General features: G+C 39.6%; 2 protein-coding genes across 3 annotated transcripts in view; one reads left to right on the top strand and one right to left on the bottom strand.

The window, feature by feature from the left end:
* Positions 1–18,395, bottom strand: part of LOC131685117 (hemicentin-1-like) — a 574,669-nt gene that overhangs the window by 416,107 nt on the left and 140,167 nt on the right. The gene's annotated exons all lie outside the window — the stretch shown is intronic.
* On the top strand, positions 7,453–17,490 carry LOC131680902 (uncharacterized). Its single transcript, XM_058961619.1, has 2 exons — positions 7,453–8,585; positions 17,334–17,490. The coding sequence occupies exons 1-2, from the start codon at positions 7,453–7,455 to the stop codon at positions 17,488–17,490; spliced, it is 1,290 nt and encodes a 429-aa protein (XP_058817602.1).

Raw genomic sequence — 18,395 nt, 5'->3', positions numbered from 1 at the left:
AAATTATAAATAGTAAATAGAAAGGAAAAATTATTTTAAAATTGGAAAATCGTTAGAAGAACAGGAATTGAATACAGTGAAGACTCGATTTTGTTAGACACCGATTTTATCTACCCCCGATTTTGACAGCTTTTTGACCCGATTTTGTCAGCCTCATACGAAAATTCATAATTGGTAGTTTGATGGGTTCTAGCAGACGTACCAAATTGAATTCGAGTAAATTCTTTCTTAAGCATATTTCCTTATCTTCCGAAGTATGCAAAAATAAACATTTTTTAACTTTGCATTGTCAGATAACCTTAAAGGAAATTTAAACTAAATAATATCTAGGGAATAAAGAATAATATTTTAAGAGATTCAGTTTATTAAAAAGAAAGCAAAATGTATGTTCCGATTTTATCAAAGTCTCCTTTTTATCAACCTAAAATTCACCAAGGGGCTAATAAAAAACGGGTTATCACTGTAATCAAAAATAGGAAATAGGAAGTTTGAAGCTTAAAATTAACAGTTTGAAAATTCAGGTTTAATGTTTGAAGTTTAAAGTTTGAAGTTGGAAGTTGAAAGTTGAGATTTTGAAGTTTGAAGTGTGAAGTTTGAAGTTTGAAGTTTGAAGTTTGAAGTTTGAAGTTTGAAGTTTGAAGTTTGAAGTTTGAAGTTTGAAGTTTGAAGTTTGAAGTTTGAAGTTTGAAGTTTGAAGTTTGAAGTTTGAAGTTTGAAGTTTGAAGTTTGAAGTTTGAAGTTTGAAGTTTGAAGTTTGAAGTTTGAAGTTTGAAGTTTGAAGTTTGAAGTTTGAAGTTTGAAGTTTGAAGTTTGAAGTTTGAAGTTTGAAGTTTGAAGTTTGAAGTTTGAAGTTTGAAGTTTGAAGTTTGAAGTTTGAAGTTTGAAGTTTGAAGTTTGAAGTTTGAAGTTTGAAGTTTGAAGTTTGAAGTTTGAAGTTTGAAGTTTGAAGTTTGAAGTTTGAATTTTGAAGTTTGAAGTTGGATGGTTGCTGTTTAAAATTTTATATTTTAATTTTCAACTTTCAACTTTCAACTTTCAACTTTCAACTTTCAACTTTCAACTTTCAACTTTCAACTTTCAACTTTCAACTTTCAGCTTTCAACTTTCAACTTTCAACTTTCAACTTTCAACTTTCAACTTTCAACTTTCAACTTTCAACTTTCAACTTTCAACTTTCAACTTTCAACTTTCAACTTTCAACTTTCAACTTTCAACTTTCAACTTTCAACTTTCAACTTTCAACTTTCAACTTTCAACTTTCAACTTTCAACTTTCAACTTTCAACTTTCAACTTTCAACTTTCAACTTTCAACTTTCAACTTTCAACATTCAACTTTCAACTTTCAACTTTCAACTTTCAACTTTCAACTTTCAACTTTCAACTTTCAACTTTCAACTTTCAACTTTCAACTTTCAACTTTCAACTTTCAGCTTTCAACCTTCAACTTTCATTGTGCTGGTAGAATGCTTCAGCGTTTACATTATGCTGGTACCAGAGTATACCAGATAGGATGGACCGGACAAAGTTGGATTTAATAAACGATTTCCGGGTAAAAAAAGACTCCTTCAAGGTAAAGTCGCCAATCATAGCCTGCCCAAGGAGGGGGCACTTTTGCGTTCAGACTGATGCCCAGCTGATCTATTATCGTAGGCGTGTCCTGGTTCTATCAAAGGCTGCCTTTTCAAGCTGTCAATAGGCTGCACTGGACGAGCTACAAAATTTTAATAAAAAGATTATTGTTCTTCGTTTTTGTTTTTCTCTTATAAATCGAATCAATCTTTTGGGAGCTGGACCATTTTTGCAGTGAGCCCAATAACTAAAAAAAACTAAAAGACTAACTAATGTTTGCAGTATTCCACATCAAAAAATTTTAGACAAGCGGTAATAACTATTAAGAATCACAGATTCACTAATTGGCTATACTAACTTCCTATTGCAAAGTATTTTCAATGTAAGACGCTTGCATTCCCCAGCTCTGATGAAAACCGCAAACGTCAGACAGGAAAGCTTGATTAGAATGTGTACGGGACCAGAAACAAAACTGCTCCATCGGAGATGGTTCCAGCAAGTGTGACGACGACGACAACAGGTACAAGTTGTGGTAAACAGTAGGAACCGCTCACCTTTATCAACAAACTTATCAAACGGAATGAGCTTGGCACATACCAACTAACAAAGCCATAGATACACAAACTCGCATACTCTCCGAGTAGGTACTACTTGTCACCCACTCCACGTTTATGACCGCGAGCGAAAGGTGCCATCAGCAGCAGGAGTCTTGTTTGAAAAGTGACTGTATGTTTGCTATAAACGCTTTATGGGCCAATAAGATTATTCATACGCCGTTCGCTCGCTGGTCGTAATAAATGACGGCGTTGTTTGCTCAATCGGCCAACCATGGTGTGCGTGTGTGCGCTACTGCAGAGGTTTCATACGTAGTTGCCGGTTGGGAAAGGCTTGGGAAAATAGCGTTTATGGTAGGTAAGTGTCAACGGTGCTTAGGGAATTGCACTCGCATTCGATGTTGTACAGAAAAGAATGCCCTGGATAAGAGCACTGATTTTTTGGCCTAGCGAATATTAAAATTATCTTATTCGTACCACATTCCAAGAGGCGCAATTTGGAGCATCTTCCACCAACGCAATTAAATTCCAGCCCATTCCAAACATTTTGCAACTATGTATCTCTTCTTCTGCCGCTTTTCGTTCACCTTGCCCAAGGACTTGAATTAGGACGAAGAAAATTATCTTGCTCACCGAAACGAAAATCCTCGTCATAATCATCGTCAGCATCCGAAACGTTTGGTCTTCCGCTAGAACTGCCACAGTTTGGCCAAATCTGTACGGGTGTATGTGTGTGTGTGCGCGCATGTTTGTGACGAAGGTTCAGTTCAACGGCAAACAATCTACGTTTTCTCCGAGGCAGAAGGCTGAAAGTGAGCATGGATAAGCATTTTAGGTCATATAACAGACGGCAGTAGCCAACTTTTGATATCGGGCACGGAAGGATAAACATATGACAAGATCTGCTGCTGCCTGGTTGTATTTTTGTACTGCTTCTTTCACGGTGAGAAATGCGCAAAATTTTTTAAAAATCGATCTGCAAAAGTTGCTTGGTCGCAATTATCGTGTGATGGTTGGTATAATAATGACGTCAAAGTTAACTGGTAGCTTTGCAAAACTAAAGAAATCATAATTTCATGTGCATACATCTACTGATTGGAATAAAACTTCCTGGATTTTTCCTTTAATTTTTAAAAAATATTAAGAGTACTTTTTGCAGATCGAAAAACGACGGTTTCGACTAAGAGTGGAAGCTCAAAAGCTCAAACTTGCAACTACATACCTCCGGCTCCAGTGACACAACCGATTCTATTTAGAATCGGTTTTGTCACAGTAGCCGAAATGATACCTAGAATCAGCCAGAATTCCGGCTCATTTGCCGGCTTTACTGGAATACACAAAAAAAGAGGTTGTGTACAAGACACGACCCCAGCTAAATTGAAAATGCAGCGTGTCGCAGTGCGAATTCCAGATCTATCAATAATATAGTGAGTATCAATAATTTCCAAATCATCTGAAATTTTCGCACAGATTGTAATTTGTTTTACCATCACAGGTAAAATACCGTTTGGTCAGAACCACATTGTATATGAATGTGTCAAAATGTGTGATGGAATACAAGAAATGAATGAAAACAATTTTACGATTATACGCATTTTGACAGAGCTGATTTTCTATTATGATCCATGTTTCGGTTTCATTTCGCTTGGTGACAGGGTTGCCATTTTCAATGATTTTCAATAATATTTTCGAAAATTTCGGATTTGTAGATTGTCAACAATAATTGCAATAATTTGTTGAGTATTTACAGATTGTTGTTTGCTTTTAGTGTTATTAGGATAATGAACATATTTTGGACATACCCATTCGATGCCGCTGGTTACAGCGTCTGTCATATTTGTTCAATGCGTTGGCCCAACTAAAGGTAATAATTAGGGTTCTTAACCCATTCATGCCCATGTTGTTTGTGGACAACAACGTTTTTAAACAGCTATAACTCTTGATTGAGGCAAGATTTGCTCTCAAAATAAGTAAGGCTAATAAATGTGTCTATTGCTTTTCATTTGAGCATTAATAGTTACAACGACCAGCTCTAGAACTGAAGTTATTGCAATTCATCTGATTCAATTCCGATGGAGCAGTGCTGCCAGTGACAGTTTACGTTGTCGACGGAAAATGAATTTTGAATATATCTTCATTATGTTGCAATATTATTAAAAACTGATAAAGCTTATCAATTTAGACTGTCTTTAACTACGTTTTCCACACAAGTGGACTATTGTAAATATTGTAGGAGAATTGTATTGAGCATTGGAAGGTAAAAATTGAGCAGCTTCTAGCACTGCGAGGGAAGCACCTAACTTTATGAAAAAAAAGATTTTCGTGTTTCTTGACCCCACCGCTTGCAACGAAAAATAGTTTTGAAACCCTACAAGCAGTAGAAAAAAGTTGGGCATGAAAGGGTTAATTCGAGTTTTTGTTACGCTCAAAGACGTGCATTTCACCATCTTTAGGTCATCTGTGATAGCAAACTGTGGAACTGATACCAATTCATACGATTTCCATCGATAGTAGAGGGTGTTACGATAAAAAATTGGTCTACTTGAATTTAATGCTTTTTTATTCGTACACTCCCAAAACGTACCCGGTAAGAATCGCTTACAGATCGATCACTAACCAATACTTTATCCATCCAACCATGCTATCAGATAGTTATGAGTGAAGAAAAGTCATATATAAAACACTTGGACGTTTTCGCGAAAAGGTCCTCTTATGTGTTAAACTACATCCATATCTATTACATGCACAATTATTAGAGGTTTAGTTAATATTTCGATAAGTTAACATCTTCCATACGAATATGGGTCATCCCGATCAGAAACACATAACAAAAAGATTTCAAAACTATATCTCGCTTTGTAACCTGCTATAATTTTCTGTTATTTTAACTACTAACGAGACCAAATTTATAACACAGTATGTTACGACAACTGCATTTTGTTATAATCTTGTTATTTCATTCTGATCGGGATTCCACGCGAAGTGATCAAGGCACGTGTAATCGACCTTCGCGGATTTAAACCAAATTTGGAGGAATTGTTTATCTTGGGCCAATATATAAAAACCCAAGTTTTGGTATTAATTGGTGGTTCGGGTCATGGGAGCACCCTCCGTTTTGGCAAATTGCCAAAACCCTTGATTTTCTTTTGATCATATCTCCGGTTCTATTTACTCTAGAATCAAACCGCAAGATGGCTTTTGAAGAAAATTGTTCAAGAAGTCTAGAAAAAATATTAATTTTTGGCCGGTGAAAGCACATCGCAACAGCAGTTCCAGAACACCGATCTCCCAACCACGTCGAGGAACCCTGTTGGCGAGCCAATACGAACTCGTAGACGTTCACCATCAACATCGTCTTCGTCAGCGACAATCACCAGTCGCAATAGCAACAGTTTCGCACTGCAGTGGAACATTCGGGGCCTCCGCTCCAATATCAGTGAACTTAAGCAGCTGATCGCCCAACACGAGCCAAACCTGATAGCGCTATAGGAAACAAAAGTGGACAACCGAGTAGTCGCAGCAGATTTCATCGGCAACAACTATACCCTGCTGCTGAAAACTGGTAGCTGTAGATACTGGCAACAAGGAGTAGGTCTTGCCATTCGGGATCGTGTACCCTTCGAACGAATCGAAGTCGACGACAATATACAGGCAATCGCAGTTCGAATCCAACTGCCACAACAAATGACGGTTGTATCGATCTACGTCCCTCCCAATACTCAACAGTGTCAAGAACAGCTGGGTGACTTCCTCGAAACGCTTCCACGTCCAGTGCTGGTACTAGGCGACTTTAACGCGCACCATATTTGCTGGGGTTCTACGAAATCTACCGCATTAGGCCACTTCATCACCGAAAAAACGCTATCGGAACGATTACTCATCCTCAACGACGGATCGCACACTCGGATTGATCCAACTACCGGTACTACTTCGGCTATTGACCTCTCGATCTGCTCCGAATCGGTGGCTTCGAAATTTGTTTGGCGAACACTTCCGGACACCCACAGCAGTGATCACTTTCCCATTCTCGTTTCCATTCCCGGACTGTCAACTATCCCAACGAAAAAACAGAAATGGATTTACGACCAAGCAGATTGGACAACCTACGAGCGATTGATCGCCAACGCTATTCGACCGGGCGTCGAAATATCAATCGACTGTTTCGTTGGCCGGTTGATTAGAGCAGCAAAAACCGCGATACCTCGCACTACCGGCAGAGTCGGTCCCAAAGCGGTTCCGTGGTGGTGTCCGGCGGTGAAAGCAGCTATAAAAAATCGGAGAAAAGCATTTAGAGCACTGAAGCGTATACCAGCAGAGGGTCCACGAAAAGCGGATGCACTAGAAAGCTTCCAGGAATCACGGGCAGCAGCAAGAAAGTCTATCCATGACGCCAAGAAAAAATCATGGAAAGACCTTGTCGCGAATATATCTCCAAGTTCAACTACGTCGGAGATGTGGCAGACAGTGAACACGTTGAGAGGGAAACGCCAACACCGCCCAACTGTCATCAAACGGTCCAATGGTTACACGGATAAGCCAGAAGAAATAGCTGAAGAACTGGCGCAACACTACAGCGAAAGGTCCGCAAACTCCAGCTATTCGTCGTTGTTCCAGAGGGAGAAAAAAAAGGCCGAACGAAACCGCATAAACTTCTCGCCAGATAGCGATGATATTTACAATTTGGACTTCACCCTGAATGAGTTGCTGTGGGCACTTGACAGAGGAAGAAGTGGCTCTTCAGGACAGGACTGCATCGGCCATCCAATGCTTCAGCGACTGCCATTGTCTGTGAAAACTGCCATGTTTGAACTTTTCAACAGAATATGGCGCAGTGGCGTATTCCCACCCTTTTGGCGAACCGGAATCATCGTACCAATTCCAAAGCCAAGCTCGGATGACGCGGGTCCAGCTTCATTCCGTCCAATAACGTTAACTAGTTGTATGGCGAAGGTGTTCGAGCGAATTGTCAACCGACGGTTAACCACCGAACTAGAGTCGAACGAGCGTCTCGACAAACGACAACATGCCTTCAGATCTGGTCGGGGTACTTTGCAGAGTTGGAGAGGTCATTACCCGACCGTGACGAACACTGTCTGATAGCGTCGCTAGATTTGGCCAAGGCGTACGACACTACTTGGAGATATGGCATGGTGTGAATCCAGGTTGCGTATCTTGAAGATGATCGGTGCCAAGCTACCCCGTGGTCAACGCGCTTCTTTACTTCAAATCGGGTCAGCAATTGTCACCTCTCGATTACTATATGGCATGGGGCTCGTAAGCAGAGGAGGAGATGCCGTCGTCCAAACACTCGCACCTACATACAACAGGATGGTAAGGTTTGCATCCGGTGCATACGTCACGAGTCCAATTCTAGCCATTATGGCTGAAGCAGGTATTTTGCCGTTCGATCTGCTTGTCCTCCAAACCATCGCACGATTGGCTATCAGTATGTTAGAGAATAGTAGGGATAATGCTGCTATTCCCTTGGTACATCGAGCTTCCAGTCGTTTGATGGAGATGGTCGGAACGCCTCTTCCAAGTATCTGCTCCCGCACGCGGCTAACTACTCGGAAGTGGTACGAAGCCAAACCTCAGATCGTGTGGGACATCAAGAAACGCGTAAAAGCCGGAGATCCTTCGGATACTGTCCGTCCAGTCGTTCAGGAGCTACTGACAGAACGTTTCAGCCCCTCAACAGTCGTTTACACAGATGGATCGAAAGACGATATCGCTGTCGGCGCGGGAGTTTTCGGAGAACACTATCAACAGTCGCTAGGTCTACCACAGCAATGCAGCGTCTTCTCAGCCGAGGCATTTGCAATAAAAACAGCGCTAACAGCATACCACACGTCTAGCGATTTGCTGATCATGTCAGATTCGGCTAGCTGTTTATCAGCAATCGAAGCCGGCACATCCCAGCACCCGTGGATCCAACAGATTGAAAACATGCTTCGGAACCGTCCAATCAATCTTTGCTGGATCCCAGGTCACACTGGCATCCGCGTTAACGAAGAGGCAGACCGACTTGCAGGAGAAGCCAGGGGCGTTCCCCCATTGGATATATCCGTTCCCGGAGCAGATGCCGTTAGTCAAATCAAAACAACTATCCGAAATCGATGGTACCAGCGGTGGTCAGCGTCCACCGAGGTGAAACTACGCGAAGTAAAATTCAACACAACAAAGTGGACTGACCGCGAGAATTCGGCCGACCAACGAGTGCTAACGCGATTGCGAATAGGGCATACCCGATTGACGCACGAATTCCTGCTGAAGAGGACCTCTCCACCAGTATGCGACTACTGTGGAGTCACCTTAAACGTTCGTCATGTGATCCTTCACTGCAGGATATACGACGAAGCGAGGAAAAAGCACGACATCGAGCCGACGAGTTTACGAGCGGCGTTATGCAACGACAACGACAGCGAGCAGAAAGTTTTAAACTTCCTTAAAGAAGCAACCTTGTATAAAAAACTACAAGGGGCAGCCCTATGGGGTTGCACGAACTGTAGACGTAGGACTATACTACTTAATGTAAAATATTTATTTTCTTAGTACTTAGTGTGTCGGAAAAAAACACCCGGACCGGTGAAGAAAAATCAAATTTTAGACAATATAATCACATCTCATGTATCGAACAAGCTTTCTAGTTGCTCTCAAACAGATCCTAAAAGTTCAAACACCCATAGATAACCCCAAGTTTGTAGATGTGTTTCGATGCCACAGGATTGTAAAATGGTTAATATTACGTCATGAAAATTCAATTCTTCCGTGACAATTTTTTTTGCTTGCAAAATGCCCTGTGTGTATGCAAAGCTCATGATTTGTTGGGATATTAGCATTGATCGGAAAATGCTTTCCAACGCTGCGCATTGCATACATACAGGACATTTTGCAGGCCACCAGAATCTGTTCATTTTACCCACTCGCTATAAACATGTCTCATTTTTGGACATCTTTAGCAATCAAGAATCATGTTTGAAAAAATGTGTTTATGACGAAGTATTTTTACCAGATATGTACAAAACATGTCTAACAAGAAACATAAGGTAATTGTAATATCTCAGTCACTTATTAGTTATAAAATAATGACTTTGCTGTTCATTTTACCGCCAGTTCCCCTACCTACCAACACATTCGCCCCAAACATTGAACCCAAGCGTACAATGCAAAATAAGTCAACGCTGATGATGATGGGTAGAGCGAAAGAGACAACTTTACCACCACGACACTATTAGCGCGTTTCACCAAAATTCCACGCGGCCTTTCCCTATTGAAAGGAACGGCCGCGCTTAGTCCATCTGTCATAATATCGTGATTTTGCATAGCGAAGGGCTGAATGATAACACATTTTGTTCCAAAAAAACAGCCCTGCGTTATGCAACACTTTGTGCAAGTTGATTATACCAGTTGCAAGTGGGGCCAAATTCACCAAGTTCCGTAAAATTCCTTTTAAATTACAGAATTGATAAAATTGCTTAGATGAGCTAAACTAACTAATCAAATCCTGTTTTAAAAACTGTCCTTGCGTTTAAACCAAAATGGGAAGCTTATTACTACCACTACATTACTTAATTTCAAGCGTAAATAACAAATACATGTGCTAGTTAAACCAAAAATTTACTGGCAACATTACAGCGGCATTTAGGAAGCAGTTTGAGCGGTCGCCTGTTGGACGACACTGGGTAGCGTCCCTCCACAGCCAGTGTAACGGACTTCTAACTCAGCTACACTGGCTGTAAAAAACACAGCGCGGTGATCTGCTTCGCCAGCCGTTCAACAGGGAACTGAGCATGTCTGGCCAAGTCCGTTCTTTAAATAGTCGATGATGACGTCATTCATAGAAGCGTTGCGCGCTAGGTACACTAATCCGTCGTGCAGGGCTTGGGAAGCGCTATCTTCTGTGTGTTAATGCGCGATATTTTGACAAGGTTGTATATTATTTAATTTTTTAATGCTATGATATCAAAAATCCTTGGGGATATCTGTTGGAATCTATTCTTAGAAGTATTTCGGGGTGATTTGTGCAAAAAATTTGAAAATTTATCGTGAGATGGCTGAATTACATGCGTTTAAAATTGGACCACTTTTCGTTACATACCATTTTTGTAGAATTTGCAGAGTGCACCCCCATATCGAAAACAAAGACGTAGTCCTACGTCAAAAAATTGAAGAAAAACTGAATTGTAAATTATTATTTCAATGTTAATGAAAGCAAAATTGAAACTATTTTTTCCGACACGAATGCACCTGTGTCTTTAATAAAGAACAACAACAACAACAATTATTATTATTATTATTATTATTATTATTATTATTATTATTATTATTATTATTATTATTATTATTATTATTATTATTATTATTATTATTATTATTATTATTATTATTATTATTATTATTATTATTATTATTATTATTATTATTATTATTATTATTATTATTATTATTATTATTATTATTATTATTATTATTATTATTATTATTATCATTATTATTTTTTATTGAGGTATTAACCTCGAGGGTCATTCGCCTTTTTGAAAATAATGTACATTTAAAAAAAACTTTTTAAATTCAAAAATCCATTCAAAATAGATAAAAAAATCTATAAACCATCAAATCTTATTTCTGGCGACTATCCTGGGAGCACTGCTTTCCGCTTCTTGTGTTTATTTTATTTCCTGGTGGTGAGCGATGGTCGGGTGTACTTTCTGCTTGCTGATCATTCTGTCTGTCTTCCCCCTCGCTCGTGTTTGTGCCCATATCGTCATCGCTAGATTGGCTCTGGTTGTCGCTGTTAGATTTTTGGTGCTTTTTGTGTTTTCGAGTTACATTGGTATAGCCGTCTTCGTTCTTGTTTATTTCTTCCCTGCGTTCGTTACCTGTTTGCTTTGAGATGCCGTGGAATATTGTTTGTCCGGCATTCATTTTTTGTCCGGCTGTCTGTTGTGTATCAGAAGATGTGGAAGGCTGTTTGGTAGTGGTGGTTGTAGATGAGTTTTCTTTAGTTGTTTTGGCACATGGCTTACCGTAGTGTGCCGTCTGATTACAGAACTGGCACGTGGGCGTCTGTCCAGGGTATGTGCATAGGGTTCTTTGTATGTAGTTAACACCTTGGGATGATCTGCGCTCGAAAGTCAAGTAAGACGGTATAGGTTGGTACAGCCGCATTCGCACCACCCGAACACCGTTGAGTATGCCAGGGAAAAAGTTTCTCCAAGTATCGTTTGTGACGGGTTCCACTTCTCCATACTTTGACATGAATCTTTTAATACAATCCGAACTAGTACGAGAAGCCAAATCATGGAGGCGTATTTCAGTTAGATCGCGGTCCCTATACACGGGTATCTTGGTTTTGACGTTTTCATATTCAACGTCATGTTGCATATTGTTCTTTGCTACGAAGCTTTCTTTCTCGGCTATGAAGTTGAACGTTATAAGAACTACTTGCCTCGTGTGGTGAAGCTGGACGTCTGAAACCTCTGTACGATCAAGTTCCATTTTTACCTTGACCAACTGTTCCACCTCGCACACTGAAGGTCTAAGACGAGTCTGCGAAAAATCAATCGCGATTGTATTCTCCCGTGCAACGGAACTTTTTTGCGTCTATGTATATGTTACACGTCCACGTTAAAGCGGCGCGGCACTGGTAGTATTTCTGTTTCTATGCTGTTCGCAAGCGGTGCTCTTTTTGACTTCTGATCTGACTGACCATTCTAGTATCGTGAAGGGGTCAAGGTAAGATGCAATCCCATACTGCTCGATCAGTACTGAGCTCTGAATCTTTGGGACAGGATATTTTTAAAACAGACGAGTACATTAAACTACTCTCTATTTCTTAATGTTTCTTGGTATTTATTACAGGGATCAAGGCGCTATGAATACGCTCCTCGTTATAATAACCTGGAAATTAGCATTTTTGTGCAATTCCCAAATACAAACACAAAAAGCCACAGTTGACTTTGAAGTGGCCCGTTAATGAAAAAAGTAACGGACGCAACCCAGATTTGAACTCATGCTCTTGCGCATCGTAGCACTGACTATTATCACTATTCTGTTCTTGCACATGAGAGCAGGGCGTTAAAACTCGTACCATTAGCACATCCGAAATTCGATAATGTCTCGTGTGTAATGAATGAGCCACAAGTTTGTGTTTAATGATGTTCGTGAGGAATGAATAAAAAGCAAACAGTAAATAAAAACTCGCCGCGCGTTGCTATAATAACCAGCATAGGCACGTGAATGTTCCCGGTCAAAAAAATTGCGGACGAACATGGTCAGGCGATTCAAACAGTTTGACGTTTAACTCAACTCGTCTGTGCTAATTGCCCCTAGGAACAAATACAATTTACGAATGCGATTTAACGGAAATTTCAACACTTAGTCAAATTTTCTGGCGGTTGAAATGGACTTGGTTGTTTTTTGTGTTTTTCAAACATGGCGTGTTCTCGCTTGTATTTTGTTTGCCTAGTGCACTTCATTTAGCCAACGAATGTGGGAAATTGTGGAATCGTGTGTAAGTATAGTGGAACAAGATCCCTGACCTAAAGTCTTAATGAAAGTCAGATTGTGGTAAGTTTTGATGTGCAATACCAATTTCACCATTGATTCTTCCTGTAGTTTGGTGTTGATAACCTGTACTAATACGTTAATGTGAGTAGATAATTAATCCGAAAATAAGTTTTATTAGGGATTTTCATATTAGGCAATTAAGGGCGATTAAATGGCGCGTTCCCTGGGTGATTTGGGGGCAATTTAAGGGCGGATAGAGCGGCAAAAAAATTGCGGCGACAAATCGCCCAAATATTGCATTTGAAATAGCCCCCTAATTGCCAGCAATTTGCTTGCAAATTGAAGAACAATTAGCGCTTCCGAGTTAGCAAATAGCCCCCCATTAGCCAGCAATTTGCCTTTTTTGATTGGGTGGCGGCAATCTTTTGACAGTTGTTTTGAAGAAACGTATGTAGGTATAGCAAGAAATGAAGTGATTATATATGCTTGCAAAAATTGCAAGCAACTTTAGCAGCATAATTACAAGCGTTGTTAACATTATTTGCAAGTGATTGTCGCTTGCAATCATTGCAAGAGATGTTTTTTTGGGTGCATAAAAATCCGCTCATCCCTCATTTTAAAGATGTATGTGTGTAGTAGCATCATACATACTGTTTGGTTTCGACATTTGCACTTCAGCTGTAAAAATGACATCAAAGCAAAAGAAGCAATGGGGCAAATTTTTGCTAGAGCATCGTGAAAATCCGAACTACTACGTAAGTTGGCGAAATAACTGAGTGTGGCTAAATCAACCATCACTAAACGTGTTCAGGAAACGTTTGTCGTCAGTGAGGAAGACTAGAACGGCAGGAAATCGAAAGTCAGAAGCAAGCTCTCCATCCGAGGTGTTGCAAGCAAGCTGGGTGTGTCGTCTACAACCTTGCATCCAGCTAAAAAACGAGCCCGACTGACGACTTACAAGAAGGTAGTGACTCTAATTCGTGACGTTAAGGAAAACAAGTCGGCCTGAAGACGATCGCGGAAGCTGTACATGAAGATGTTGACGAAGTTTGATTACGTGGGACAGGATGACGAAACATACGTTGTAACCCTTCAGGGTAACAATTTAGCACTGGGTGGAAATATACCTATTTGTACGTACTCTCTCCGTAGAGTGCATTGTTTATGTAACATAATGCTCACAGCTGTTCCTTATGATCGTTCACTTTTTCTCGTAAATTTTGTTTGTTTTAGCTTTTGTGAACCAATTTGTTGGTCTAGATAGGTGTACAAAATTTTGTTTCATATTTCTGTATAAATAACATAGGGCTTAGTTAGGTCACCGCTCTCCTCTTGCTGTTGAATTGGTTGCTGGTTATGCTGCAAGGGAGATGACAGCTAGGCATCGAGGCGGTGTGTCGTTTTTGTTTTAGTCGTGCAAAAGGCGGCCATCGTGAAAAGATTAGTTAGTTTCGGACCAAGTTGCTGTTCGGTTTGTTTTCGGTAGTGACCGGTTTGTTGTTGGGAAATCCAACCCGCCAAATAACGCGTGTGTGCGGAAGTAAATTCCAGCAAAAGTACCGGCTCGTGGTTCGAGAACTCTGGTCTGATGTCGGGTCGCCGATTAGGGAAGCTAATCGTTAAGGAGCCACTCGCTTCCCCGGCTAACCATAAAGGACTCAGAAGACGCCTTTCCGCTCTCGCTATGAAGGATCAGCCGATTGAGTCTAGCTCTCCTTCACAGCTAAACGTCAAGGAGAGCGAAGCAGAGTGGCCAAAGGTGCTCCCTGGGAAGTACACTGCGGTGACTTCTGAAATCTCTCGCGGGGAGCGAGTAGATCCGGCGATAATTCGCCATCGTCGCTAGGGAGGTTCCAACAAAGGAGCTAAGCTCACCTCCCTAGCTAATTGTCAAGGACCGCTGCCGGAGCAGTCAACACAAATCGGGAGAACTCGGCCGTTTCTGTCCCGGCCGGTCGGACGAGACCGCCCGCCTTTCCGCCCAGCAGTAGCAGATCAGCAGCAGCAGCAGCAGTGGAGAGAGTTGGAGGAAATAAACACGGTAAAATTAAATTTATTTGTTTTGTTTACCTTTTTTGTTGTTACGAAAATCCGAAATTCTGTAGAGGCACCTGCCGCCCTAAAAAGAAGGGTACGCCGGGCAAACAAGAACCCGAGTAGTGGGTAAACCCCTACTTACAACGTCAAGGCAGACTTTCAACAGCTTCCTGAATAGAAATATTATTCGTTAACTGGAAAAGGAAAGGTATTCAGAGATTTTCAAACATATAAAGTTGTCGAAGTTTACAGAGAAATATCTCACATGGCAGGCCATCTGTTCCTGTGGTTTGAAGAATGACATTTACATCGCATCCGGGACCATCAACCAGGAAATTTATGTGCTGGGGTGCCTGGAAAAACATCTGATACCTTTCCTCAAGAAACACAAAGGCTCCGTTCTGTTTTGGCCAGATTAGACGTCCTGCCATCACGGAAAAAAGGCTATGGAATGATACACCACAAATAACGTGCAGGAGGTACCAGTGCACAGTGGTCCAGAATGCAAATTTAGCATGAATTTTGAGATTTTACTAAAGCCAAACAACTTAGCATTATTAAGTCTTTGGAGAAGTTTTCGTAGTTTATGAGCCCCCTCTTTTTGTTGAAACAACAGTAAGGGTGGTTCTAATTTTACCAAGATCAAAAAATTAACTTTTTAATCATTCTAGCTAGAGCCAAACGACCTTCAGCGAAGTTGTAGAACGACAAATTTTGGAAATGTTTCTGAAGACATGTAAGCTCTATCTGTCATACTTTTTATTTTACAACAAATTTAAAGTAGGAGCTTAGGGTGTTTCTTCGAAATACAGTTTTATTCCAACAACTTTTGCTGTATTCATTTACAACTGAAGTAGTCTTCAGACAACTTTAAGATTGTTTCAAGGCGAATAATTTGTTTCATGGCACTATATATCTAGCTATTTCCGTTGAAAAATTATGAACACTTTTTCGCCAAAAAATGGGGTTGTTTGGAATAACAATATCACTCATTTGGGGCAAATAAAAGATAATTCTTTTTGAACTATAAATAAGGTCATGATTAGAGTTATAATTGAGTAAAAAATGGCAAATACGATATTTTTTTGAATTTTATAAAATTGATTTAAAAAAATCTTTTTTTTTTTTTTTGAAAAGTTAAGAGCTTATATCTTCTGAACGATAAAAGCTAGAGTTTTAAGGTATTAGAAGAAAATCTTCGTCTTCAAAAACTCTGAAAAACATCTGAAGGATAGGTTGGATAAAAATGAAAATTGAAAAAGTTATATTAAAAATTTGGTTTTTCATGAATTGACTCTTTGTAATATGTTCAAATTACTTTCACGGTGAACAATATAAAAAATGTAGTTTCGTTTTCATGATAAAATATAGCACTTTACAGTACTTTTCTATTATTTTAAATAGTGGGTAGGGTAGTTCTAAATTTTTTTAAATCAGGAAATTAACTTTTTAATGATTCGAGATAGAGTTTTGCTGTCTTCCAGAGAATTGAAGAAAATGAAATTTTAAAAAACTTTGTCGCAGACACTGAAACTTAATGTCATGTACTTTTCATTTTACAAGTAATTTTCCAAAAAAGGGTGTTTCTTAAAAAAAATAGTTTTCTTTGTATAACTTTTGCAGTTTTGATTTTTCATTAAGATCACTTTAGAAATACTTTCAGATATTTTGAAGAAGAACAATTTTTCTTAATATATTGAACCTCTAGCTTCACTCGTTAGAAAGTTATATATACTAAAAATAAACTATTTTTTGAGTGAATATTACAAGATATAAAAAAATATCGTATTTGCCATTTTTTGGTGATCTATACTACAAAGTATCCTATTTCAAACGAAAGCAACATTTTTAATGTTTAATGCCCGAATCGAAGATAATTCTATTTGAAAAAGTTATATTTTTTATATAAAAGTTCTTATAACTGTAAAACAAAAAAAGTTAAGTAGTTGATATTTTAAAGCAAATTATGCGCCCTAAAATAATCTTCAAGTTGTCCAAAGGGTACTTTAGCGTAAAATAAAAACTTCAAAAGTTATAGAAATAAAACCGTTTTTTAAGAAACACCCTAAAGCTTATATTTGAATTTCTCGTGCAATGGAAAATATAAAAGCTAGAGCTTGCATGTCTTCAGAAAATTTGTCTAAAATGTGTTACTCTACAACTTTATCGAAGACAGTAAAACTCTATCTCAAACCGTTAAAAAGTTCTATTTTAAATATTGCTAAATTTAGAACCACCTTAGCATCGGTTTAAACAAAAAGAAGGACCTTGCAAAGTACAACAACTTTGCCAAACATGTTGTAAAGCTAAGTTATTTAATTTTAGCAAAAAGTTAAAATTCCTGCTAAATTCGCATTCTGGACCACTGTGTTGCCCCGAGTGGCAATGTCAGGAGGTGGCATTTCTTGCTCAACATATTTCCATTTCATTTTTTCTCTATTAAGTTGTTTATCTATAACTGCCTCTAACTCAAAAAGTATACGTTGTATTTTCAATCTATTAATTTTATTGGAAATTTGTCTCCTTTCCAATTAAATCGCGGATACGCTTGTCCAGCATAGTCGATAAAGTAACCGATCTACTAAGTGTTCTATAGAAGCTTAGTTTCGTACGGTAGCGTACGTTGTTCGACTGAATGGTTTGTTTGGTTAATTTTTCTACAGGGCGTATTTGATTTCCAGCAGCTGTTTAGACGGTAACGACGGGCACTACCTGGTCGTCGGCCGGATGGAGTTCCTGTATCCTTCCTATTCTCCATCGCATTGGGGGCAGATTGTCATCTTGGGTCACGACCAGCTTGCCCACCTCGACTTGAACTGATGGTTTCCTGCATTTGGTCCTAGCTTGGAGTTAACACAGGTATTCCCGGCGCCATCTGCGCCAAAAATCTTGAAACTTGCGTTACATTAACTGCCATTTATTCAGATGGTTGACCTGTACATTTTCGTGATTGGTTTCAGGAAGGGCTTGAAGCGAGGAAGTGCGATAGCGTCAACGGTTCTAAATCATTGGGATCTTCTAACATGGACAGTGGTAGTGGTCGGAAATTGAGGTATCCTTCCACCTGCACGAGTAGTGTTGTAAAGTCTTCCGGTGATACCATTTTCCCCGATGACCTGGCCTCCGAAATGTGGAGCGCTAGGTGGTGAAAAATGCCAATCCGCAGAAACCGGTTCTCGCTGGGTTTTGTCTTCTAATAATATTAGGAACTTTCGCAGTTTATTCCTAGCCCCGACGAAGTTAACTCGGCGATTAGCTAGGGGTAAACAACAATCAACGACGGACCAGCGAAGAATTCTGGATATATTCCGTGACTTGCGAGCTCTAGACTACCCAGAAAAATAATGAATTTTTGACAACTCAATCGGCCCACCCCTGAGTCGATTCCTAGTGCAACCAGGAGTACTTGCACCAAATTTGAAGCAAATCGGACAAGTCTAGCTACCGGACCAACGTATCTGCAGTTTGTGTAGGATTTTTCGCCAATTTACATGGAGAAAACCTACTAGCTCGCATTTTTACCGCTAGGTGGCACTGTATGTATCGTATTATCACTGAAAGTGAAAATAAGAAAGATAATTTAATTGTTTACAACTTTGCCGAAGACTGCTAGTCAATCCGATGTTGTTAAAGGAAGCTATTAAACGTTTATCGAAGTCAAGTCTGAGTCAGTTTTGCATGGGGCCTAGCAGTGCATGGTTGTGCATCAGTACTCGATTCCCACG

Source organism: Topomyia yanbarensis, chromosome 2 (assembly GCF_030247195.1).
Source record: "Topomyia yanbarensis strain Yona2022 chromosome 2, ASM3024719v1, whole genome shotgun sequence".
NCBI lineage: Eukaryota > Metazoa > Arthropoda > Insecta > Diptera > Culicidae > Topomyia > Topomyia yanbarensis.
Note: the sequence above shows the minus strand (reverse complement) of the source record. Positions and strands in the feature narration are given on the sequence as shown.

Excerpts from the sequence above, each read along its gene's own strand:
- LOC131680902 (XM_058961619.1), top strand. The coding sequence starts at position 7,453 with ATGGTAAGGTTTGCATCCGGTGCATACGTCACGAGTCCAATTCTAGCC. Across the intron at positions 8,586-17,333 it reads TTCCTTAAAGAAGCAACCTT|GGCGTATTTGATTTCCAGCA; the intron begins GTATAAAAAACT and ends ATTTTTCTACAG.